Below are 27,950 nucleotides of genomic sequence, written 5' to 3' on the forward strand. Positions count from 1 at the left end.
CTGGTTCAAGAAGATCCGTTTACATCGAATGATTCGTTCGCGAACCGGATATGACAAACTGCTTTGTTTTGAACTGTCTTATAACAGACACTGAAGAGAAGACAATGCTGAATAAAGTCTTAGTTTTTGCTATTTTTGGACCAAAATGTATTTTCGATGCTTCAAAAAATTCTAACTGACCCTCTGATGTCAGTTGGACTACTTTGATGATGTTTTTCTTACCTTTCTGGACATGGACAGTATACTGTACACACAGCTTCAATAGAGGGACTGAGAGCTCTCGGAGTAAATCTAAAATATCTTAAACTGTGTTCCAAAAATAAACGGAGGTCTTACAGGTTTGGATCAACATGAGGGTAAGTTATTAATGACATAATTTTGCAAATTGGGCGAACTAACCCTTTAAGATATTCTAATGAAATGGTTGAAAATTATGTTTTGCTTTTATTGTTTAGTGTGGATGTAGTTTATTATGCTAGTTTGTCATACTTTATGTATGCTTAAACAACAGTTCACCCAACTATTTGCAAGAAACCGTGAACCCATCTGATGTGAAGGAGCACTGTTGGTGCTTGCTGTGTCAGCGTCTGTTCTATAGGTGGCAATGAAGATTGGGGGAGGAAGATGGATATTTTATGGAAGTAACAGTCAGAGTCTTTTTATCCTTTAACAAACTGGATAAATCGAGAGCCTTCCATTGCCTCCAAGACAGTTGTTTTCCTTAGAATTTGTATGTTCTGTACAAATGAGATTACTATAAACAGGATTGTTTTGTCTGTGGTTATCATACGGGTTATGAATTTTGACATTACCCCATAAAGTTGATATTGTTGATGGTCGCTGTTAACAGCCCTAACTTAACTGTGTGTAAAGTCTAGGTGTTAGAAACATGGTCATGAACTTATGTTGAACTTATTCACTGAACTATTAACCAGGCATCTAGTATCATATCATGTCACAGATAACCAAACATCTCTGTTTGTGTTGCACCTGTGGTATGTAGTTATTGTTTAACAACATGTATAAGTGTAAAAACCCTGCAGGCCTCAGTAATATGGCTTATTAAATGGAGCTTAATGACTTAACTTTCATAAAAGTTAAATAGCCTCTTGGATGACACAAATCTTGACGTGCTGTAGAGCATCACTTTGCCAGATATCCAACATAGGCTCAATGGAAAAGCGTGTCTACCTACATTTTTAGCAAGAATTCAAAATGTCCATCCAATTCACAGCAGTTTCCAGTGGAAATTAACACTAGAGGCAGTAAACGATCAATAATAAAAAAATAAAAAAATGTATTTTCACACAGGTCCTTGCACAATATATGTTATAACCTCATAACACTTTTACTATAGTGCATGATTTAATAGTGCTCAATGAATACATCTTACGTTTGAATCATATAAACAGCTCCATGTGTATGGCTTTTCCGACATATTCAACTTGATCAGTAGTTCACCCAGTACAACATTTGTATGCTGAGTGCTCAGGCACAAATCACTGTGAAAGGCACTGTGGAAATGGCCTGGTTTATTCAGCAAATGTACTTTTATCGAATAGGTTTAAAATAGGGTTTACTGTAGGTGGTACTTTATTTTCAAATGAGTTTTTAGCACCACTCTGCGGACATTTCGATTCCAAACTTCTGTGATACACATAACAACCAATGTAATAACCCATTGCCAGATTCATGTTTGTATTTCGGATAAAACTGAACTGTTAGTTACACTTTAAAAATGTTACTTTGAACATGTTATGAAATGTGCAAGAAGCAATGTAATATAATTTTGTTAAAATGTCACCACAGGCACATTTGTTCAATGAGAATGGGTTCCAGAATTGAGTATTTAAACTTGGCTTCTTTTCAGCATGCTTGATTGCATCTAGCTGAGATATTCAGTGACACTGGGCGCTCAGGGAGCTCTGCGCTCTTATCAGAGAAACAAGCTCTATCCTTCCTGTTTGTGTTTATGTTTTGGTTTTTATTTATTGTTTTGTAAAAATGTAATGAGCCCATTGAGGAAGTCATTATCTAAAGTGTGTTCTCTGGGCATTAATTGTTTTTAATGGATTATAGAAGTGAAAAGCACTCTATTATTGAACCTCTAAAGAAGATTGTTATCTGAACAAATAACATTATATCCATTTACTGCACACTTTAAGTCACACCTCTGTTCCTGAAAGAGAATATCAGTGTCTGAACTGTTTCGGTCTGGTCTTTAGACTTGTTTCTAAAGTGACAAAGAGCAGTCGCACCTTGCTTGGAGCAATACTCTTTATCCCTTGTGGGCAAGTGGCTACATGCTCCCCCAGATGCAAATGTTCACTACATACTGTATAGTTTACAGCATACCTTTTTATATGGAGAGTGTGTTGAAGTCTTAGTGAATAATATAAGATATTTGAACTTCCATGTATTAATGGACATGGAAGCACTGTGTGCTAACAACATACTTTTTCGAAACGTAATAGCCAGAGAAAAAATGATAGAAAATCTATATGTTAGCTTTTGTTGGTTCAAGTAAGAAAATTATTTGCCTCAAAGTATTGAAATTACATAATATAACTTTATTTATATAAAAAAGAAAACAACATAAGGAATGACATACCACCTCTACTCTTATTATTAAAAAATGGCAAACAGGAAATGAGTTAATTTCAGCCCTGTTATGGATCTTTATCCTCAACATTCCAGACATCCAGTACATTGAACACATTTGTTTGAGTGTTTCCTGCTGTATGTCTTTGGTCCACTATTTTATTTTATTTTATTTTATTTTATTTTATTTTATTTTATTTTATTTTATTTTATTTTATTTTATTTTATTTTATTTTTCACAGCCTTTTACATCCAGTACACTCTGTAAATATATATAAAAATGATGTAAATGTAAAAATTTAAAGGTACAGATCTAGATCTACAGGTGAAAAAATATATATAAGAATGATGACATAAGTTTCAGCATGGCTATACATTTTTGTCCTCCTCATTTCAAACATTCTAAATATTGGACATATTTGTCTTAATTCCAGAATATTATTTTTTATAACTATATAATTTTCTGGAATGTAAGTCAATTTGTTTTTATCCGATTCATTGTTTCAGATAGAGTTATATTTGAAAGCGACTTTACCGGGATTTTACACTATTTCTTAATGTAATAATAAACCAGTGCAATAATTACCTGTGTTTTTATTCTCTCAACAATGACATTTTGACCTGGTGTGACTGCAGTCAGGTTTGTGAGAACTACTTTCCAGGTAAATACAGTAAGCATTGTTTGGTTGTAAAGTTTCTAGGTTATAGGTTAAGTTTCATTATTGATCTAATGCCTCAAGGGCATATAATGCGCCATAATCACTTGAGTACAATAGACCAGCAGGAGAAATCCGATTGTCATAAATAGTGTTTGAGACCATGCTCAGTGTTTATTCCACCCACATATAACGTGTTGTATTAGCATTAGTATCGCTCATTAGTTGATCTGAAATCTGTGTGAGGCAGCACGGCTCAAACCTCCTGGACATCAGACTCAATTAGTGTCTTACTAGGCTGCCCAGCCCGTCCCATCCCCCAGAGACCGGATTACCCCCCCAATGCCTACCTGACCGCTCCTGCGTCCCCTCAAGGACAGCACTCCGAACAGGACCGTGTCCCATAAGTTACACCGCACATCTACTAACCAGGACTGGATCCAGAACTAAAGACTCACCCCTTGTTAGCGTTACCTGCTAACCTGGGAACATGGCTAGTACTAGCAGAAACACACTGCAAGTGAACGAGCCTCGCCGCTATGGCTCCACGTTGTCTTTAGAAGAGAAATGTGAGCAGTCTTTTTTCCTCTTTTACTACTACAGGATGGAGGATGAGGCCGTGCTGGACAGAGGGGCCTCGTTACTCAAACACTTATGTGATCAGGAAGAAGTTGAAGGTAAGTACCTCATTTTTAGTCGACGGTCAATTTTTGATTTGGAATGTGTAATATTTTAAAGTTTGTAGCCTAATAAATATTTTATATTGTGAAGTGATTTGGGTTTTGCTTTGATACAGTTAGATTCGAGCGGTACGTTTAGTATGTTTACTTTAGAGTGATGAAGATGTAGGGCACAAATACCTGGTGACTTTGTGTTTATGTTTAACTTCTTTCCGGTCCAAAGATAGACTGTAATGAGTGTTAGTGTGTGTTGTTGATCAGAATGCCATTTAAGAGCGTGTCTAGGAAAGTACTTTAAAGTTTTATTATTATTTTTGTTTTTATGAATTTGTGAATCTAATTCAGACGGCTATCAGAATAAGCTGTTGAATCTTTTACAAAACTAAAGAAAAAATAAAACTCAATAAAAGTCGACACTCAGTAAAATAAGTGAATTAATTATCAACTATATGTTTAATTATTTATTCTAACATAATAGCTACCTCAGTATGATCTATTAATGTGAACTAATTCGAGGCTTAATAAAAAAGCTCAGTGATTAATAGGTCTTCAACAGGTGTCTGAGCTACAGTATACAGCAGATATCTTTAGCTTTTAAATGATTGCAGGGAGGAGGGATTGACCTGGGTTTCATCTTCTTTCTTTCTTCAATTTGCATGACTTTAAGTGTTCCTTATCCTTTCAGCCCTGATTGAACACTGTTCTTCCCTTTCCTGCTGTCAGAGTGTGGCAGAGGCTGTGTTCACAATGAATAATAGCTTAGCTAAATGAATACTACACAGTATAAACTCTATACAGCCTGTTATTCTTTAAAACAGGAAGGAAATCAGTATTATGCAACGATAAACCTTTAAAAAAGTAGTATGTTACTGAGTAGAATGTGTCCAGTTAAGATCTTGGGAAAAAATAGCATATTAATTTAAGTTTGTGCAAAACAAAACAAACAAGCATGCAAAAAAACTTAATTCATCACAGTGGTCAAGGTCTATTCATTTAAAATTGTAGTCAGTCATCTGTGCATACGGAATATTTGCATACTATGAGTAGTACACATACCATGTATTGCACAGATAGTCAGCAGTATGTCAGAATTATTTAAATGGGATTACTGTCACTGCTACTTAATAGCCACATGTAAATTGAAATTTATGAATTTTATGCTCACAAGGGAGGATCAAACATACGGTAAATCAATAATATTGTAAAATATTATTACAATGTAAACAAACTTTTCTATCATAGTATATGTTAAAATGTAATTTCTTCCTGTGACACAAAGCTGAATTGTCAGCCACCTTTACTCCAATCTTCGGTGCCACATGATACTTCAGAAATCAGATCCACAGATCCTAATATGCTTATTTGCTGATCATATTATTATTATCATTGATGGTGCTTAATATTCTTTTTCTGTGATGAATAGAAAGTTCAAATGAACAGCATTTATTTAAAATAGAAATCTTTTGTAAAAGTACAAATGTCTTTACTGTTAATTTGTTCAGTTTAATGATCTTTTTTGAATGAAAGTATTCTTTTCATATATATAAAAAAACACACTTTTGAATGCTAGTAGATTGAAAAGAACATTAGTCTTAGAAATCCAAAAAATAACATTGGCCTGCCCTCAAAGTAAACTATAACAGAGCAACATGTGCTAGACAAAGAGCCCATATGTGACAGTTCATTTAGAGCTTTATTAGCAGCTAGATTAGCATGCACAGTGGTGTGTTGCTATTTTCTGTACTTGTACCCTCCATCTCAACAGCTCTGTTACTGCGGTAACACAAGTTGCTCTGATGTTGAAGCCCATAGGGCCCAGCTAGATTCAGGGTATACGCTTTATTACGCCAGTGACGAATTGCGTGCCACTCCAATTCAGGCCTCTTTCTATGGTCTCATAGAAAAGGATCCCTCCGAAAGAACAGGAAGCTTGGCACAAAGCTGGCTCGACAATCTGTGGTCCCTCCCTCCCTCTTACCTCTCCCTTTCCTTCTCTTAGTCCTTGCTCATACTCCCTTTTCCTTATTTTGCTCTCGCCCATCCCTGCATTGGTGGGATCCTTATTCATAACAGTTCTTAATGATCTTTCTGCACCATTTTTTTTAAAATTAAAAACAAGCAAATAAAATGGCAAAATGTCAACAGTTTGCAATAAGTTTCCCGAAAGTTTGCAGAAAAGATACTGGATGTGCCCTGCAGCGGACCGATTTGGTTGGTTCTTAACTTTAGACAAACAGGCAGATAATTAAGTCACTTCCTCAACTTCCTCAACAGATTTATATCCATACGTCTTATTTTCCCAAATGTGTATAAGTAACATATATTATGGGTATTAAGGCTTTTTTGTAACTACATTTTTATAAAGTAATTCATATTATGAATTGTAACAAAGTATGACCTGTTGTAGATGTTGAATGTAAAGTGCATATAATGAAGTTCTAATAAGATAAGATAAAGAGATGAAAAGATGAGATAACACTCAATGCAAGCAAACACAAGTCACCTTTGTAAAGAAAACTTGGACAGCATTCAAATGCAGTGATCTTTCACTGTCAGCAAAAGCAAAAAGAGACAGCAGGGCTGTGAATCCAGTTTCAATACACTGCGTAATTTATAAGAATGGATGTTGTGTCTAATGACTTTGTACAAAATAAATAGATTATTGTGTTAAGTTTCAGGATAATCATCTGGTCAGACACCGAACCTTAGGGGTGGAAGCACGTCTTTTAGTTTAAAGTACTGGAGACAGTTTTAAAAGGTTTTAGCAGGGTTCATGTAAGATTGTCTCTGTTTAAGAAGAAACACATTAATACGATCATAAAAACAGGAGTACAGTCATACATTATATTATCAATATAATAAAATGAAACGCATAGATAAACTTTTTTTTTTAAAGAAATCTCCACACAAAAAAACTCCAGCTCTTGGTTTTCAACCCAGTACATCCTGAATCTGTTTTGCATAAAATATGTTAATTTACATGCAACGTATTGGAAAGTAAGTAATTTAAGACCAAATAGAAATTAGACATATAAAATAAAGACAATATAACAGCAATACAGAATGTTCTTGCATGAAATAATTTGGCTCATCTATAGTCATCTGGATATCTTTCCATTTAATACATGTTGCTACTGCTTCCAATGGCTTCATCTGTCGACTAATGGTGAGGATTGTCCTGCGTTTAACCTCGTCACACTTGGTTATGTTGTGAGGCTCATGATGAATCACTGTGGTGGTCTGTTAGTCTCTTTAATGGTGTGAATCATGATCACTCTGAAACCCTATCAGTGCTTTTCATGAAAATCTTATGAATTATTAAAATTAATAATTTAATTAATAAATGAGATTTATTTTTGGCTGCATGATAAATTGCATTACTTTAAAGGCAGGTGTTGGTTGAACACTGACTCTTAACATTAAATTTAGGCTTAACTGTATAAGCATAGCACACTGTGCTAATGTAAACTGATTATTTGACAGTTTATGCCATGTTAAAAATTTTAGATTATTGCCTGGTTAATTAAACATCTCAGTTCAGTTGTAGCATTCGCCTGGAGAAGCTTAGAATTCTCTGAATGAAACATGAAGTTCCAAAAAGGGTACACAGTTAACACAGTGTTGTAGCTTTAACAGATAGACATCTTGTGACTGAGGGAGAGACATGGAAAGTGTCTGTATGATATGGATCTAAAGAATGGACGTTCCGCACTACCTGCTAGCACTCTCAGCCAAAATATTTAGTTTGACAGTCTACTGCAAACCCCTCCGGTAGAATCCATTTCCTGCATAAATTCAATTGAGGAAGTTACGCAGGTTACTTGCGTCTTTACTCAGGTTATATCATATGTGTTAACCAATAGGTCACAAGCAAACAGTGGAAATCCAGCTCCTGACCTTAGTGACATTACACATTATTTATCTTACAGATGCTGAACTAAGTTCTTGCAGCATGTTCACGTGGCTTGTGTTATCTTGACAGTAGGGAGCCGTTTATCTCATGACAACAACGTTAGGACTGACATTATTGTATTTACTTGGATTGAGTAGGTTAGTTCTGTATCAGTTAATCTACGTCATCAAGAGCCTTTTAGATATACAGAGGGGAATTCACTCAGAATGAGTTGCAGTCACTAGTAGTGTTGTTATCGCAGATTCACTAAAGGAATAATGCAAATTCTTCATCATTCCACCATCCTGTCACCTGATTTGTCTCTTAAAATTGAAAGGGCAAAAGTCTGGATTAGGTATATGCCGGTATCAAATTTTCATGTTGCGATTAATTGCTAATGCTTTTATCACGGTATACGGTATTATCACGGTATTGAAATTTAATTATCATAATACAGTATAACAGGTTTAATAACTTTTTATTTTAACACAAATAACTGAACATTTAAATACAATAAAGCAATACAGAAAAATATATACAGTTAAAAGTTTTACACAGATTAAAGTGCAAAAGACCAATCTGTATCACTTTACAATAAGACCTCATTAGTTCACCTTTCTTAATGCATTAACATTCACAATGAGCAATAGCTACATTTGCTACAGAAGTTATTAATCTTTGTTAAAAAATACAAGTCTTAGTTCATGTTAGCTCATTAAATAACACAGCTGCAATTTTTCTATTTTAACAACATGTTATAAATATTTGAATACCTAAGATTAACTAATGAAGCCCTAATCTAAAATGTGAATGAACAATAAAGAATCAGAACACTTTCAAACAATATCTAGGGTATGTTGTTGTAGTCCAGATTAAAATGGAAAAAAAAGTTATTTTCTATCTATAATATTAGTTCACAATATTACTGTTTTTATTGTACTTTCAAATGAATGCATACGAAACGTCTTTCAAAAATCTTTAAAAAAACATAAAATATATTACCAACCACAATCTTTTGAATATAGTAGAGTATATTGTTTGCAAAAAATTAATGTTAGGAAAACAAATCTTGTTATATGGCTATTTAAATATTAATACTGAAAAAATAGACATGAATATAGATTGTTTTTGTGTTACTTATGCTTTGTGTGGTGTCATGTGAACTTAATAGCCTGACGTGTCTTCTCAATTTTACCTTCTCAGGTCACCGCACCATATACATCGGTGTGAATGTGCCTAAGAGCTACCGGCGACGGAGACGTCATCGCAGACGCACCAGTCACAAGGACAGAAAGGAGAAAGTGACTGAGAATGCTTCAGACAGGTCGGATGCAGAGAACAATGAGGAGGCCAGCAACAGCATCCTCAAACCCCTCAGTAAGCGCTTGCCAAAGAGCCATCAGTTCACGTTAATGCTGAGGGCTCCTTCATAGAGCCAGTCACATACACACACACACACACGCTCACATGCACACACATCTACTAGCCAAGGCTACTGCTGACTCTACTTAGTCAGAACAGATATCCAGAGCTGCCTAGCCAGCGGATGAGTGTGTTTAGACAGACAGGGACTAAGGCCCCTGCGTGTAAGTAATAACCATCCAAATGGGTCACGATTGCCTGACGTGAGCTGCTGGAGGAGGGAAGTATGTGTGTCTCTGAGATTTCTAATGGTGAAGGATTATACGCCCAAGGGAGGATCACTTAGGAGGCGTTTCTGTTGATTTGGATGCCAGGACTTGAATGCCCTCTAATGATGTGATAGCTGAAATGAGGAATGAGGAAGAGAGAGGAGGTGAAAGGGATCGCATAAGCGAGGGAGAGGCAGACACGGAGAAAGAACATCATGATTCCAAGGTCATATGAGGAAAATGTTGCCCTAAAATCGTACAGTGGTAATGTAGACTTATTTTAAGAAGTCAAAGTCATAAAAATTTTGAATTATTTACCAAACAAAGAAAATCATCATTTACTCACCATCATGACATTGCTGTTATTTCTCCTTTAAAACTTTCTTTACACAGAATGTTTTCCATACTAAAACCGTGCCTGAACTACACATGACGTGACAATATTCCAGCCAAAAGCAATTTGGTTGTCAACATCAAATGCGACGCGACAAAATCAATCAAATATCCCAGCCAATCAGAAGCGTGTGTGGGCGGGCTCTTTCTGGAAGCGCACTACACTTCAGTTTGAATGTGTGAGTTCAGTTTGAATGTTTTGCTTTCATTGATTTTCTAAGGTAAACTGTCTATTGTTGCTTTCAGTCTGGCTATAAGGTCTCACTAAATTATATTTAAACTTATATTAGACACATTTAACTTTGGATAAAGCACATAATCCCCTGAGATTATGTACTGTAATATAGTTCGTGTGTTGTTGCTCCAGCCGCGACATTGCGGAAATAGAAACCATTTCTAAAATATCAATTTTGTGTGTCGCTGTTGCGGCTAATTAGGACAAAAACTCAGATTAACATGGAAAAGATGCCTTTTATTGCATGTCGCAGCATCGCGTGATGTTGTGTGTAGTTAGGACAAAGTGTAGGACTTTTTATAGTATAGACTTGTCAAGCTTCAAAAAGTACAAATAAAGTAGTAAATATGATTTGTACGCTATACTTAAGTTTACCTTCACCTCCATCTGGAGTGTGCATGTTTGACGTCATGATTTCTGGTTACAAGACACTTGAGAACTTTTGATGACGTGTTAGATTTGCGAGACACTTTGTTTCAGTTTTTTCCTGTGTGTCACTACAGACATAAGAGCATGGGGGTTTGGAACAGCATGCGGGTGAGTAAATAATGACACAGCTTTGGCTGATTTATTCTTATAAATTCTTAAATCTGCTGAGGTTTTAGTACAGTTTTCCACGCTGACTCTGCACAAACCCAGTTATTGACCTTTAACTTATTCAGCTCCTAATGGAAACTCAAGTGCAGCCAAGCAGAATGCAGAACTTGACAGTGATGTGGACCCAAAGCTGAGCTGACATGCCATCTCTGGGATTTCAGTTTATCCTCTGAATGTCCTCCATCAAAAATCATGGTTTACAATAGACTTTACAGTAAGGTCCCATTAGTTAATCCATTATCTAACATTAATTAAAAATGAATAAGACAGTATTTATTAATCTTTGTTGACAAAGTAAAATAAAAATACCACTGTTCATTATTAGTTCATGTTAGCTCAGCATTAAATAATATTAGCAGATGCAACGTTTGATTTTAATAATGTATTACTTAATAAATGTTAAAATTAACATTATGATGAATAAATGCTTTAAAAGTATTTTTCATTGTTAGTACATGTTATCTAATGTAATTGACTGTTCTCAAATTTACCCTTATATTTAAGTGTTACCGTTTAAGTAGGAACACATTAACACATTAAGAATTTTAAAATAATTTGTTCTATGAATCAACATTATCTTTAAAGGTGAGGTTTGTCATTCTTTAAATAATTTCTCCTATTGTAGTTTAAGCACACAACTATGAGTAAGCCAATCAGTATGATGAGTCAACTTTTCTGGCTCAATTAATGGTGTGAGTTTGGGGCGGGATTTCCTGTTTTTTATGGAGCGGAGGTTTAAAATAAAGAGTGGGCTTTCATATTTCATTACACAAAGAATCTGAACATTTTTGAATGTGTATATTGTCTATATACTGTGTAAATGGCAGATTTTTCCACATATATTGTCTGCTTTTCCCATGCAGGGGATTTTCTGATGGAAATTGATATAGTAATGCAGAAGATTAGGGCAGGCACACATGTAACAATGTCCTGGCTCCTTGCCTTTCGACCCTTAGCAGCGTGAGTGCTGACCTTTGTCTGTAGATGGATTACTTCCTGATTGTTATCCCTTATCCGGATGCATGTTTGTTAGTATCAATCTTCCTCTTTATAGGCTGCAACAAATAACAGTAAATCTCCTTTAAATGTGAACAATACGAGGTAAAAAATAAATTGCCAGCAATAAAATGTTCTAAATGTGCTCATATCCCTGCTTAAAAAGATAGTTCTCCAAATAATGAAAATTTGGGAATTAGTTGTTATTCCTAACCTCTATGATTTATTTCTGTGGAATACAAAAGGTGAATTTTTAAATTTTCTATTCAGTGGGCCTAAAAGTAAGTGAGTACTGGGGCTGTCAATCTCCAAAATAACAAAAAAGGAATGTAAAAGTTGTAATTCTACTAATTCCACTTCAGTGCTCTTGAGCTGCCCCTCACCGTCTAGTATATTTACTCCTTGTCTTATTCCTTCTTATTGCCTCGATCAGAAACATGCCTTTGTGCCTCCTATTCATTTTCACGTTTCCAGATAAAGGAGGGAAACTCTCCTCTATGTTGTGTGAGATCATTGCTACTGATCTGACGTGAGCTTTACAGTTAGAAGCAACTGGCTGTTTTTTTTTCAGAGTTTTTATTCAAAGCATTTCTCTTTTCGTCTGTTTAGACATGATGTGGAGATTCCTTTCCATTTGCCTTCCAGTGCAGTCAATTTTTTGAAGACACAACATATTAGAGAACCAGTCAGTTGTGACTTCTAAAACTTATTTTTAGTTTTTAGAATTGGTGTTCTGTCCCTTCTCTCTATGGTTCCTGCAAATGTTTCAATTTCATCAGTGGGAGCCAGTCAGACCCTCTGCTGAGTAGGACGTCCCACAGGAGATCTCTTAAACCCAGAAGCAGGAGGGCCGATGCACTGTAATCCTCTCAACTACAGTTATTCTCTCCCTCCACTGCAGGTTATAATTAGTTAATCTAACCTTCTTCCTAAGTCCAACCCCCATTTGTGTTCACCAGCTATAATAAGTCTGTATTTTCCTGACTAGTTAGCTAATATCGGAGGTGAAAACCTTGCCTTTACAATGGTGATATTGGATTTTCTAGGTCTGCACGTGGATGTTGAAATACTGTTTAGTTGTGTGTTATTTTGGCAGGATTATCGCATTGTAGTGTGTATATGTTTGTCAGCTTTGTTTAAGAGTATACTGGGTAGTAGTTGAACATGTATTGACGTGTAGAGAGTGTCTGGACATGCTGCTTCCTCTGACTGTGCTTTGGGGGATGTTTGGGATTAAAGGTGCTTATAGCTGACCACATGTCCACCCACACACACTATTCCCAATGACCAGGAAGTGACCAGATAATATGTGTAAATACAAATAGACCAACACTGTGCGTCATCAGTACTTTGTTTTAATAAATGCATCTTGTAAACTTTGTCTGAGAAAAAAGATATTGGTTCTCTTTCTGATCTTCTATAATGAGGCATAGTGACCATATTCATAATAAACTTGAGTCAGTGGTTATTAAACATTGCATAATAAAAAAAAATGCATAAAGTGTTATGGATTTTTATAGATTTTTTCAAGCAAATTTACTAATTGCCACTAGAAGATTCAGTTCCTAACATGTACACTACAAGTTGAATGTTTAGGGCCAATAAGCATTTTTGAAAGAAAAGAAATGCTAAAACGATTTTTATTTAATTATAATTCTTTTAATCAAATAAATGCAGCTTTGGTAAGCATAATAGAATCTTGAATAATCAACAACTTTTGAACAGTACTGTAATAAAAAGAAATTATGGGCAGATATTTGGCATCGTATCTGTTGCTATATTGTACATTTTAGCACGTGTAAAAATTGGACATGTTGACCAATCAGAATCCAGCATTTGTTTGATAAAGTGAATTATTTACTTTTTCAAGAAGGAAAGATACACGGGGCATGTTTTAGTACTTTAGTGATTGACTTCTCAGTTCTTTATTAGTCTCTCAGGGCTACTATCATGGAATCCCTCTCAAAACATCTGTTGTTAGTCAGACCCAAATTAATTCCTGGCCCTTTGTTGACTCTGCTCTAATCCTGACATCTGAGGACGATCAAGACTTGAAATAAACTTTTTAGATAACAAAAGGGTGATTTCTCTAAATTTGAATTGTATCTATGGAAATCAACACAAATAGTTTCATGAATTTTAAGTGGTTTTTTTTTTGTGCTGGAATATTGAGGCAGATATTTAAAAAAATATATATGGTAAATATCTCTGGAGGTACGTGGCGTGACAGGCAAGTACGGGAGTCTCGGAGTGTCCCAAATGAATCTCGTCCTAATGAAAAAGGGAGAACAGACATAAGGGTCCTGGTGATACTGCTTATCTGACTGGCACGCAGGCACTGACAGCTGCATAATCACATACTTAATAACAAACATAACCTGTGCTAGAAAATGAAACTGATAAAGGGTAAGAAAAATTCAATCTGAAGAGGATGATGAAGATGAAAAAAATAATTTGGGGAAGTCGTGGCCTAATGGTTAGAGAGTTGGACTCGCAATTGAAAGGTTGTGAGTTCGAGTCTCGGGCTGGCAGGAATTGTAGGTGGGGGGAGTGCATGTACAGTTCTCTCTCCACCCTCTATATAACACGACTTAGGTGCCCTTGAGCAAGGCATCGAACCCCCAACTGCTCCCCGGGCGCCGCAGCATAAATGGCTGCCCACTGCTCCGGGTGTGTGTTCACATTGTGTGTGTGTTCACTGCTCTGTGTGTGTGCACTTCGGATGCGTTAAATGCATAGCACAAATTCTGAGTATGGGTCACCATACTTGGCTGAATGTCACGTCACTTTTGTCATTTATGCTTTTAAAAGCTTGCCCCCAACAGCTATCCTAAGAATCATTAGGATGTGGACGTTTTCCATGAAGTGGGAAAGTCAGTGTGATGACAGTGGTAGTTGTACTCTGGTGGAGTTGGGTATAAGTTACTGTCAGGAAGTCAGTAGGAGATGGCAGGGGAGGGAACAATAGTTGTTCTGAATAAAACTCTTTTGTGCCTCAAACAAAAGACAAGAGCCACACATCACAGGCATGTGACGGCTCAAATGTGTTTAATCACTGTTGTGCTCCTCACTGCTAGACAGATGTGAAACAAACAGCAGTGGTGGCCTACATTTGACTTTGACACACAAATCCTATGTTTTTGTATCAAAAAATATTATTTAAACTATAATACACTATATTAATGTTTGTTATTTCTAGTTACTGTTTTACCAAGTGCTTTCTTCTATCAGATATCTTTGTAACCTTTTTTTTTTTTTACTTACCTTGACCATACTCTTTGGACCACAAGTTAGTGGGCATCCCAGTCGGAAGTTGACTTGAAATCCTCTTTGTGTCTTGATATGTGGCGAGTGGTGTGTTTCTGCCAAGCATCTGTTGCTAGGAGTAAATACAAAAGACAGCCTTGATAGGCACTTGTGCCTTTTTGTGCCAGAAAACTAGTGAGGTGTACATCTGCTCCTCTGTGGCTTACAATTGAAATGTTAAATATTTTATAGATGTTCGTCAACATTTAGTGCACTAATTAGTCCAAAAACTGTGTGAAAGTTTTACATGCATATGATTATTGGTCAACCAGTATGTGTTTTTTGACAGCCGATGCGAATATCTTGGAAAGTGGGGGGCTGATAGCAGATATAAAGCCGATATGATTTTTTAAAATTATTATTATTATTAATAATCAATGGATTAAAAAATAAATGTGTTAAATAAACAGGCTTATACTTTAGATGACAGTATTTTTCACAAATAAATAAATATTTAATACAAATATAATTAAAAAGAAAGTAAACACTGTAACCAACAGTGTAACCAACAGGAAGTTTGTTTGCACTGGGAATCATATTTTTCAAATAAAGCTAGGGTAACCCTCATTTTACATACAGCACAGAGAGAAAATGACATTAATATGACAGTGGGCAAATGCATAAAGTGCAGTATAATTTGAAATCACGAGTTTATAGTTAAAGCATTCAATTCACACGGACTGACCGTCACACAGAGAAACACGCGATAATGCTGGATACACATACACACTTTACAAGATCTCACAGCTGGATTCAACTAAGTTTGCAAGGTTTGTGAAATTAAATGTTCATTAGTCATTCAAAGATTTGTTTAAATTATATAAATGCATATTTACTTAATGCTGACAGCGTACGAGAACGTATTATAATTTTTTTTTTCTATTACTAATAGGCCTAATATAAAAACAATCGTTATAAGGCTTTATGTATACATTCATTTCTTTGTTTAACTGTTCTATCTGATTATTAGACAGACTTCTATCCGTGTTAGACAGAACTGTTAACGACGATGACGAACGAGAGAGATAGTTTGAGCACTGTGTGTGCTCTGGCACTGCTGCTCTCAGCGCCCTCAAAATAAAAGCCCCGCCTCGAACACATCGGCCAAGAAGAAAAGTTTATCGGCCGATGCCGATATTTGAAAAATGACAAATATTGGCCGATATATCGGCCATGGCGATATATCGGTCGTTACTACATATGATTGCTTGAATAAATTGCTAAAATGTACAAACCCTTTACCACAAGTCTCGCGCCGCTGGTGTAGTAATATCATGCAAGATTCGCATTCTTGTGACCCGGGTTCGATTCCCAGGTGGCGAAAGTGCTTTGGGGAAGTTGTGGCCTAGTGGTTAGAGAGTTTGACTCCTAACCCTAAGGTTGTGGGTTCGAATCTCAGGCCGGCAATACCATGACTTAGGTGCCCTTGAGCAAGGCACCAAACCCCCAACTGCTCCCCGGGTCAGTCAGGCCACGGAGGCATAGGCTGCGACCAGGTGATGCGGTCAGCTGTCAAGTAGCTCCAATCAATACCATTCTCCAATAAGACACGGGACATATATACGTGGCACTACTGCTTGGTAAGTATGCTCAAATGGCTCACAACCCTCCCTCCCTCCCCATTATAAGCATGAGCATATTACCGTGGAGCTTCTTGTTGTTGTCTCTTTGTTTCAGATTACTAAGGCTTTCAATTCCTGGTTGGCATGGACCTCACTGAAGTCCAATTAGACACACTCATCCTCATAGCCAAGCTGCAGGATAGACGTCCCACTGCCACATCTAAACGATTACTACTGTTTGCTTTTAAAGACATTTATTAAGTGGCTTAATTGTCATGTATTTCCAAGCTGATGGTTCCAGGGGGTTAATGTTTAAGCTCTTGTATGTTCAATTAATTTGGGAGCAAGAACCCCCATAAGGAACCATACCGCCAAAGATAAATTGTGTTCAATAAACTCAAGTAACTTGCCAAAGTGGTCTTATCTAACCTTAGCAACCACCTACAGTATGAGGAAACTAATAATCACATAGAACACCTTAGCAACCATAAAGCAACAGTCTTACAGCATCCAACATTGTTTTCTCACGAGGGTTCTTTTTCAAACTTTTTTGGTCAGCCAAACCTCTTAGAACAAAAAAAGTACCCCCTGAGATTTTAAATTCCTAAATGTGTTCCAAGTGCACGTTAAACTGCAAAGATGAAGTTTGTAAGTAGCAGCATTTACTATGAAACTTCATAGTATTCTAATCTGTACAAGTGGAAATGAACACAGTCCTGCTTCACTTTGTACAATACAGGACGACTGACCATATACTTGTTATAGAAATGCAGCCCTTGATTTGATCATTTTTTTAATTTTAATTATTTATGCAACCATTTATTTTACCATTTATTTTAATTTTACATTCAGTTTGATTCGTTACTTGATGAATATGGATGGATAACTCATGAAACCCTTTTAGAAAACCCTGTACTGCTGCTTCATTTTAATTTTTACTTGGTAAAATTCCTGAAAAGCACAGTCGCACAGTTAATTTATGTCTAAAAGTATATATGTAGGACTTGTAATGCTGTGAAGGTCATTAATTCTACTACAGACAGACGTTGGAAGCTTGTACTGCCTCAACACCACAATTCACAAACCCGTGAGCATTGAGAATGATTGTTTTTCTGGTCTGTGCATGGCGCAAGAATGTCATTGAATACTTCTTCTCAGATGCAGTAAGAAGAATGTGGTTTGGGATACTGCTGTTTGCGTGTGGGATGTTGCACAGTGTTGCCAGTGAGGGGACTGGGACTCTCCAGCATGAAGTGGCAGCTCAGCTAAGTCCCTTTTTAGGCGCTGGGCATACTTCCCCCCTCGCTTTTCCCAGAAGTCCCTGGTGCATGGACAAAGTCCCCTTTATGTGGGCCATAGCTCTTGGCGAGAGAGCCTGCAGCTTTGAAACTTGTTTGAACGATGCAATTTTTATTTCTTTCTGTCCTCTGCGCTCTCTCCCATATTGAACTCACCCTCTTTCTCTCTCTCTCTCTCTCTCTCTCTCACTTGTTCCTTCTGTCCCGGCCCTGCTTAGCAACAGCATGAAGCGAGTGCCCACTGAGGCTTAGCTCTTGGTATTCGTAGCAGAGTTGTCTGTATGCATCACAGGGTCACTTTGTAGAACAAAGTTGGGACAACGAACTGGCCCAAATGAGTTAAAACAGTATTGCCTAGGCACTTCCTGGTCATTCCTGGTCTAATTATTTCTAAAATAACAATCAACAAATGTATACTTTGAACTTTGAGATTGAGTTTTCCAACTGTTACTTTAATAATCGTTTAACATAAACAGTGGACATCATCTATTACCATTACCATTAAAAATTTAGTGTGGTTGGTAAGATTTTAACATTTAAAAAAAAAACAGTCTCTTATGCTCACCAAGGCTGCATTAATTTGATCAAAAAAAAAAAAAAACACAGTAAAACAATAATATTATAAAACATTATTAAATTTAAAATGTTTTCTACTTTAATGTATTTTTTAATTATTAATAATATATTTGTAATTTTTCCTGTGTAGGAAACTTTTAGCAGCCATTACTCCAGTATTCAGAAATCATTCTAATATACTGATTTGGTGCTCAAACAGCTATTATTGTTAACACTGGGAAATTATATTTGATGGATATAAAGTTCAAAAGAACAGCATTTATTTAAAATATATTACATTATAAATGTTTTAATGTCACTTTTGATTCATTTAAAGAGATAATCCACTCAAAAAGGGAAAGTATTCACCTTATTGGGTGAGGAAATTTTTAGTGAATTTTCATTTTTGGGTAAACAATCCATTTAATTCTTCCTTGCTGAATAAAAACAATGAAATTATATATATATATAAAAAAATCTAACTGACCCCAAACTTTTGGATGGTAGTATATATTTGAAAAAGAAAGTTAGAAACATAAATACACATTTTGTTATCACTTTTTCAGGTGCTGATAACATCCTTAAACTGCCTTTTACCACATCAGCAGTGGTAGTAAAAGTTGAGGGTAATACTGGCTTTGGAAAGCAAGTGTTAGGTGCAGCCCTTACATCCAATCAGATACTGTAGTTTAATTATCTTTTCAAAGAAACATAAGTGCTTTATGGATAGTAATTCATTCTGGAGGTTTCGTCAGAAATCAGACTGCTTCAGTACAGAGCTGTACAATCAGATTACTCATTTACTCAAACAGCATTGTATCCATGATGTTAATGTTGATGTTATCAACATTAGAAAGTGTCCACTCAAGCTAGTGACATGAGCAATTGAAGTTGACTCAGAGGACAGTCTGTCTGCCTTTTAATTACAGTATATGAAATGCCCATGTGACAGTTCAATCACACTGAGTGTTACAAACAGTACATAACTTAGGGCAGTCTTTACAATTGCATTTACATTTAGTCATTTAGCAGATGCTTTTATCCAAAGTGACTTACAAAGGAGGACAATGGAAGCAATCCAAATCAACAAAAGAGCAATGATATACAAGTGCTATAACAAGTCTCAGTTAGCTTAACACAGTACACGTAGTATGTTTTTTTATTATAAAATAAATAAAAAGAAAACCGATAGAACAGAAAAAGAATAGAGCAAGCTAGTGTTAGAGGCCTTTTTGCTTGTGTTAATTATATAATAAAGTTTTTTTGTTTAATAAAACAAGCAGTTAGTAAATGAATAGAGTGCAAGTCTAAAAGGTACAAGCTTTTTTCTAAGAACAGAATTAGCATAGAGAGTGCTAGAGTTTGAGGATCATAATGTTTTAGTATTTTTTTTTGTTAAACAATAATTTTATGACTGAATCAACTGGAATTCATTATTCTACACAAATAAAAGTCAATTTTAGGTTTAGGTGAGGTAGAAATGACTAATTTGATATAAAAATAACATTTTGCTTTTTTCCAGGGAATTTCACTGCCAGATTTTTCCAGTTTTGATGATGAAACTAAAATGGGAGTTAAGTTAATAAGACGAGAGGGGCTTTATTTAGATAAAACATTACAGTTTACTTTGTTCCACAAGACCTGATAGATATTCAAATTAGAAAACAAGCGAGAAGGAAAGTGAGGCCCTCTTGTGAAGAATGAACATTAACTAATTGTTAATGAGGGACTCGGGGCAGGGTGCCAAAGTCAGAGGGCCAATGGGAGGGGGTACAGCCAGAGCAGCCGATGGGCGGGCTGTTGCTCTGGGGTGACAATTGGGGACCCCCTTTTTAACTACCTAGGTGTCACTGTGTTAGAGTAGGGTATACAGGACAGCAGTCAACACGAAGGGCTCTAATGACGGTCTGAGTGCTGCTGCCAGCGTGAGGTCTCGTGTCTTTGACCTCCCTCCCTCTCTCAGTCATCCTCATCAGCTTTGATCGTGCTTTGGGGAACAGAACTGTTTTTTACTGGGTTTTAGAATGGATGCATCAGATAGCAACCCGGAGAACGCGACCGAGAACAATAATGTGGAGAAGAGTAAAGTTGGAGAAGAGGAGAAGATGGAGTCTGACTCCAAGCAGGATGTGGACCCAGATTCAGACATGTCTGTGGTCAAGATTCCTCCTCCGCCAGAGCTGGAGATCAGGCCTAATGGAATAAGTTATGATGGCAAGCTGGAAGTATGCAGGACTGTACCTTCTCCTCTGACCCGCAGTATTTTTCCTGTTGCAGTCTCACCTGCTGCTGAGCGCATTCGATTCATTCTGGGAGAGGACGATGACAGTCCAGCACCCCCTCAGCTCTTCACCGAGCTGGACGAGCTGCTGTCTGTTGATGGCCAGGAGATGGAGTGGAAGGAAACTGCCAGGTAAGAGCGTCATGGCTCGGTTGGAACTTTTAATGAGGCTCAAAAGCAGATCAGAAAATATAAGAGCCTGTATTATTAGCAGGAACTACGTTTGGAAAAAAGCTTGATAACTTGTGTCTAATAATATTATTTTATCTCTGGTTTTGGCCAAATTGTGTTTTTAATTTGACAATGTCATTCTTTTCTACTGTATATTCTTCAAAGAAAAAAATAGCAAAAAAGAAAATCAAATCAATCACAGCAAATCAGCATATTAGAATGATTTCAGAAGGATCATTTGACACCGAAGATAAAAAAAAAATTCACGGGAATAAATTACATTTTAAAAGGCATTCAAATACAAATCTGTCATATTAAAGTTAGTTATATGATTTAATTCCTCCAAACCGTTCTGTTTTGAAAAAAGACTGATTTAAATACTCTTTCAGTCTTGTCACACAGACACCCTACAATTCATCAAAAGATGATTCAAGTGTACTGGCTCATTGCCAATGACTGCTTGGGGCCAGTATACGAAGACACTTTAAACTCTTGACAGTGTCTAAAGGGATGAATCCACCCTGATTAATCTTTAGGGGAAAGGTGTGAAGAAAGTTGAAAATGCACATGTTTCCAGTTGACTTGTTTATTCATTAAAAGCAAATCCGATCATTTAACAGTTACTGTTGCTTTAAATTCCTGTGATCGCGAGGTAATTTGAGCAGACAGCTTAGTCTCTGATAAAAGACGAGTCTTGCATGCAACACACATCAGTTCTGGAGCTGTGCTGCTCTTGAAAGGATTTGATCATTCAATGAGAGGGGCAGTTTCATGGAAAGTTGAGAGGCACTCCAGGTGGCCCCCAATCAGCGGCCATTATCACATGCCACAGCGGGCATTTAACTGATTAAATAAGTACAAGAATGATTACTGCTGATCTTTTCAATCAAGATTTTATTTAAGAGATTGTTTTAGAGATGAGATTACCCATTGTTTGTGTATTTTAGGATTAAGGATTACATATTAAAGCCTTTCAAGCAGGGTCATCAGTTTTAATAAACAGTTGTACAGAGGAAAGATCAGAGTTGAATATGATGTCTGGGACTGGTATTTGTTTCTGATATGGTAGATTTAAGAATATATAGGATATAATGGATTTACAAAGATAAAGTACTGTTAAAATGTTTTGGGTCAGTAAGATTTTTCCTTGAAAAATGAATACTATTTTTCAGCAGGGACAATATGAAAATGGTCAAAAGTGAAATTCAAATATATGTTCATTGTTACAAATAACAAGAAATGTTTCTTGAGCACCAAATTAATAAATCTGTGTGCATTTGTCTTTCATACAGAACTGTTCACATTCCAGCTTCAGTACCTTCAAATATCTGTTGTTTTTTCTTCGAAGGTGGATCAAGTTTGAAGAGAAGGTGGAAAAAGGTGGGGAGCGGTGGAGTAAACCACATGTGGCCACTCTGTCCCTTCATAGTCTCTTTGAACTTAGGACGTGTATAGAGAAGGGCACCATCATGCTGGACCTAGAGGCCAACACACTGCCAGGGGTCGTGGGTAAGTGTCTCCTCTGCAGCTATTTTTTCTTATTAAAGGATGCTCTACTACCTTTTAAGCAGTTTAGGTTACAAACATAAATCACTTAAATACCTTTTTTCACTGCAATAGAGTTGATGCTCAACAGAGGGATCTATGGACTCAGTGGTCCATGTTTATATTGATTTGAGAGCCAAACGGTGACATAATTTGTCTTTAATACTGTATAAACAGCATGTTGCTGTCAAATCAACCCTATTGAAAAAACAACAACAACAACAAAACAGCGCTGGTAAGGTATGTTTTGAAGCATGGCTGCTGGTCCTGAGCTACTTATAAGATGGTTATGAACTGGTCCTGAACAGAAGATAGTTGCTTAGGACCAGATTAGGACCAGCTCACAACCAGATTATAACTTAAACCAGTTCAAACCAGCCATATCACAATAGATGGGGAACAAAATGTTAGTTGTTTTTACTTTTATTTATTAACTTTTTTGCATTGAGGTTTAAAAAAAACAATCTAAGTGAAATCCTAAAAAATGACAAATATTTGTATTTAAATTAAAGTAAGATAGGTCACACATTCAATTGATAAATTAACGTCTAGTTAAAGGTGTAAAGGAAACTGAACTATTATAGTATTAGTAAAAAATAAACTGACTCTAACAATCTATCTCTTGCTCTCCTTATGTAGATCACTATTTAATCAACTCGCTTATATTACACTACTCATCTACAATATTACTTATATTAAACAACTCATTTGTATTACATTACTCACTTATATCTCATTGCGAGCCCTCCCTGAACTCATAGAGATTGAATTGAAGTGCCTGCAGTTCGAAAAAAAGGATCTTTGAATGGAAGTCGATGAGAGCACTCAGGGCGATTCTCAGTCTGACAGAAATCGCCCTGAAAGGGACGCTACTACACAAAATGCAACATTTACAACTGGCCCACAGCCCTCAATCAAGTTTGATTTTTGGACCATCGTATTGAAAAGTTTGGGTAACTCTGATCTGACGTGATGTGATTCAGTGTATTTAGGCAATCATAAATTGCTTTTGATGCAAATGCCAACATTTTTCTTCCTTTTTCTTTATTTATAGCAATAAATTAACATGATATTTGTGAGTATTGTCATTTTTATTAGATGCATGATGGCAGTAACGTTTTTGCTGTGCAATTTGACAAACTGTTTGTATGGACAGGATGTCTGTCAAATGAATGAAGCAATTTTAATGCAATGCTCCTTTTCCATCAGTCATGGTTTTGCACCAGCAGGTTTTAGGACTCATTTTTTTCTGTCATGGAGCTGCCTTTTCTGTAATAGAAGCATACAGAATGCTTTCATGTAGGGCATTAGCTCTACCACCAGCACTGGCACCCTGTCAGTGGGCAAAGGGCAAAATAAATATCATACAGATAACACTTTAGATCAGATCAGACTAAGAGAAAAAGCTTTTCCAAATGTACTGTAAGGTATAAGAGATAGCACGTGTGATATGCGTGCATGGTCTCGGCCAGCACAGCCCATTGTTATTTGGTTTCCAAATGCTCACATGTCAGGATGTATTCATAGCTCTGTTTAATACAGTCCTCTCTCAAGCCTCGCTGTAACTCTGGGCTCAGATGCACGGGTGATTGCATCCATTCAGGATGGCCATTTCTTTTATACTGAATTCAGGCAGTGCTTGAGGAAGATCAGAAGGAAAACTGTGGGGCCATTAAATAACTGTAGTGCACTGATAGCAAAGTATGTGATTCTGGTGATTAATTTGTAAAGATTCCTTTTAGGAAGGAGGATTGGTTGAAAAAAAAGAGAAATTTACTGCAGCTCTTTGGTTTTAAGATGGCTGGTGAGATTGTAACCACTGCCATCAATCAAACGAGATTTATTAATTCAAATTCTTGATTCCACTAGCCATATCTCTTACTCAGAGCATGATGTGTCAAGTCATATTATCAGTTTAAAGTGAAGTTAAGCTCAGTCAACCTCATAGAGTTCCTTTTGAGTTAAAAATGAATTGAAGGATCGGCTATTAAGGGCCAAACCATTCACAAAAAGGGCCCAAGGGCCCAGGCCTCGTGTCTTTGACCCTCTTTTATAAAAATAGATTCTTACAGGAACCACCAGACAATCTTATGCACAAGCCACTGCCTCATTAGACGTCCACTTCTGAAGGCTAAGAATAGAAGGCAATGTGTCACTTCACTGACACTCACTTCAAGATTCTTCTCAGAGTCTAATCTGAAGTTCTATTTAAAAGTTTGCTCAGTTGTGAAGGGGTCGTAATGAGCTTCTCAAAATCTATAGAAGCAAAATAACCACGAGTCAGGTGTTTTCTAATGCCAATTTAGCTTTTTCGCTGACTACCTCTCTGTTTGACATTCACTCTGTCTCTCTCTTTCAGAAATGATCACTGACAGTCAGATTGAGAACGGTCTCTTGAAAGCTGACCTGAAAGATAAGGTCATGTACACCTTGCTGAGGAAGCATCGCCACCAGACCAAGAAATCCAATCTTCGCTCCTTAGCTGACATTGGCAAGACGGTCTCCAGCGCAAGTAGGCTGTTTTCCACCCCGGATAATGGTAATATAGGTGCCAGTTTGGTGCAGTCTCATTTTTTACTCTCCCTTTTCCTTTTAAACTATTAAGATTTTTATATTATTATTACTATATTATATAGATTTTTATATTCAGATGTTTCTTCCTCTTTTATGAAATCTTTTGTGGATTGTTTTTCTCCACACTTTTCAAAAATATCATTTGTTCAAATTCTATTACCTTTTTTGATTTTGTGTTTTGATTTTTCTTGTGCTATTCTTAAAGATAACTGAAGAATACCAAAGATTTTTATTTTACTCATCAAATATTTTCAGGAGATTTACATCCTTTATATTTTTACATATTTTAATACATTAGTCACACAGATCACAATAATTGTTTTACTAATGTTTTACTAATTTGCTGACTCATTGTTGCCTTTTTTATTTTTCCTTTTTTAATAAGTAGTTGTCTCTGTATGATTTAAAGACTCCATGAAATCACTACTGTTGAAATGTTTATTTGACATTTTTCTTGTTTTGTCTTGGTTATTCACCAAGGACACATTTAATTGATCAAAAGTGACAGGGAAACATTTATAATGTATCTATTTCTAATAAATTCTATTCTCTTTTACATTTATCTGACACTTTTATCCAAAGCGACTTACAGTGCATTCAGGCTATACATTTTTTTTTACCAGTATGTGTTCCCTGGGAATTGAACCCACAACCTTTTGCATTGCTAATGCAATGCTCTACCACTGAGCCACAGGAACAACTTTTTAAACTTTCTATTTATGATAGAATCGTGAAGAAATATATAATGGTTTCTGATATTAAGCATCACAACTGTTTTCAACACTGGTGACATTATATATATGTTTCTTGAGCACCAAATTAGCATATTAAAATTATTTCTAAAGGATAATGTGATGCTAAAGACGAGGCTGTTTCACAATACCGCTGTATTCTTACTGTATTTTCAGTTAAATAAATGCAGCCTTGATGAGGAGACTTCTTTCAAAAACAAAGAATTTTACTAACCCCAAACTTTTAAACAGTAGTGTATTCTCTCTTACAACATGAGATTTGTGTGTGACATATCAAAGGGTTTAAATAATCAGTCAGCTTTAATTACATCACAGCCATGATCATGATTTGCTGCTTGCTTAGGCAGTTACAGATCATATTAAGGAGAGGAACAATCTCATTCCATGGGGTCTTTAAATAGTAACTTGCTCCTTTTCAAGCGTAGATTTTTAGTCTGTTCTGTCTGTGTATGCATATATTTTTTCAATGCACAGAATAGGCTGTTTCATTACATTGTTGAGACTGTGAACTGTTATGAACTGGCGAACTAATAAACTAATCTTAGAGCAGTGTTTAAAAGACAGCATGGACAACACAGACAACACTTTAAATAAAGCAATGGTCAAAGGAATCATTTGGTTTTTGGCAATAATATTGAAATGCCTTCAGTTAAGACAAATAGTGCATTGATAAAACTTTACACAAAGATCATGCCAGCAATTTTCCAGTTCATTAGATTGATGTTTATAGGCTCCATGTGCACAGGTTTTAAACCATTAATCCTGTGATTCTTTGACCATTGGACTTTTTGAATGTGACATAAATGTTATTCACATCTACTTTTGTTTCCTGAAAAAAAAAGAATAAAACTTGCTTTAACTGTGCTTATCTACTTCTATAACAAATCCTGTCTTTCCCTGATTGATTTTACACCAGTCTCACACAATCTTTGAAAAAAATAGCTAAACTTTATGCCTAAAACCACTGACCTCTATCACCTTAACAATCTTAACTTTTCACCTTTCTTACTATCTTTTATCCTTTCTGCTGCACTTGTCACTAAAAGCACGTAATCCACTTGAGACTTCAGTGCCTTGTCTAATGACTCGCAACTCAGAGGAGGTATTGCGAGTCCCTGGAAGTCCAAGCATGGGATGGCCTAGTAAGTCCAACTTACCAGTTGCCAGTACATGTATATCCCTTTACCCCACGTAGTGTGTAACATACAGTAGCTGTGATAGAATAGCATAGCATTGTAGCTTAAAAGGGTCACATCATAAGGAACCAAATCTTCTTAGACCATTTAAAGAGTTCATTGAATAATTAAATAATACCTTAGGTACAAATTAAATCATACAAAATGTACATTCTTAAAAATAAGGGTGTCAATCATTCAGTTCTGGTACCCACTAAGAACTTTTAAGTGAACAGTTTGCATAGTGAAAAGTCTGTTTTAATAATCTGAAGAAACTTTTTCAACTATAAAGAACCTTTTGTGCAATGAAAAGGTTACATGGATGTTAAAGATTCTTCATGGAACCATTGATGGCAATAAATAACATATTCTTTAGATTGAATGATATGACCTTTTTTACTTGTTGTTGTGACCATCTATGTTTAGCTAGTCAGTCCTGTTATCATTGTTATGTAATAGATTTTCATATCTAGAATTTCCTGTTATGGTGATCTTCACCATTAATAGATTTAAATTCCAAAGTCTTCTAATAATTACATTGGACTAATTTCTGTGGAACTTTCCACTGGAGATGACCATACCATCATGACCATAACCATATTAATGAGCAGCTCTGATCTGATAATGTAGGATTTATGGTGGATGTGAAGCATTTTTTCTTATTCTTTTTTTCTTTTTCTTTTTAAGTGCTTCATAAATGAAGCTTCTTTTTTAAACCTCCCTTATTTATATCCAGCCTCCTTTTTCTTCTTTTGGCTGCTTTTTTTCTTCTTTTGGCTGCATCAAACTGACATCTTAGTCAATATAAGTCTGTGGCATCGGGAATACTTTGCTTCACTGTGCTGTTCTCCTGCTATGCTGTTCAAAGCATGATGACAATGACTTGGACTCTGCAAGGTTAATAGTTAACCTTTCAGTAGGTTCCTTTTTTGCCTAGCACATCACCTTTCCTAATTTATGTTACTTTTAAAAGCATGGACTTCAGAGCCTGTGAAAAAATATTAATGTTATGTGCAGTGTTGTCAGACCCACTGATTCCCCATTGGTTCA

The 27,950-nt window shown here is 36.1% G+C and overlaps 1 protein-coding gene across 6 annotated transcripts in view; it reads left to right on the plus strand.

Moving 5' to 3' along the window:
- The window catches only part of slc4a4a (solute carrier family 4 member 4a), a 61,052-nt gene that overhangs the window by 2,561 nt on the left and 30,541 nt on the right, over positions 1–27,950 (plus strand). For 2 of the 6 annotated variants that reach the window (XM_059550198.1, XM_059550200.1), the window contains exons 2-6: positions 3,861–3,934; positions 9,033–9,206; positions 20,680–20,815; positions 22,203–22,363; positions 24,759–24,911. In XM_059550198.1, coding sequence (XP_059406181.1) covers positions 3,861–3,934; positions 9,033–9,206; positions 20,680–20,815; positions 22,203–22,363; positions 24,759–24,911 — 698 coding nt within the window. Of the gene's footprint in view, positions 1–3,841; positions 3,935–9,032; positions 9,207–20,679; positions 20,816–22,202; positions 22,364–24,758; positions 24,939–26,771; positions 26,868–27,950 lie in introns of those variants that run through there. The other 4 variants (XM_059550197.1, XM_059550199.1, XM_059550195.1 and 1 more) reach the window with 3 other exon arrangements.

This window comes from Carassius carassius, chromosome 5, assembly GCF_963082965.1.
Source record: "Carassius carassius chromosome 5, fCarCar2.1, whole genome shotgun sequence".
NCBI lineage: Eukaryota > Metazoa > Chordata > Actinopteri > Cypriniformes > Cyprinidae > Carassius > Carassius carassius.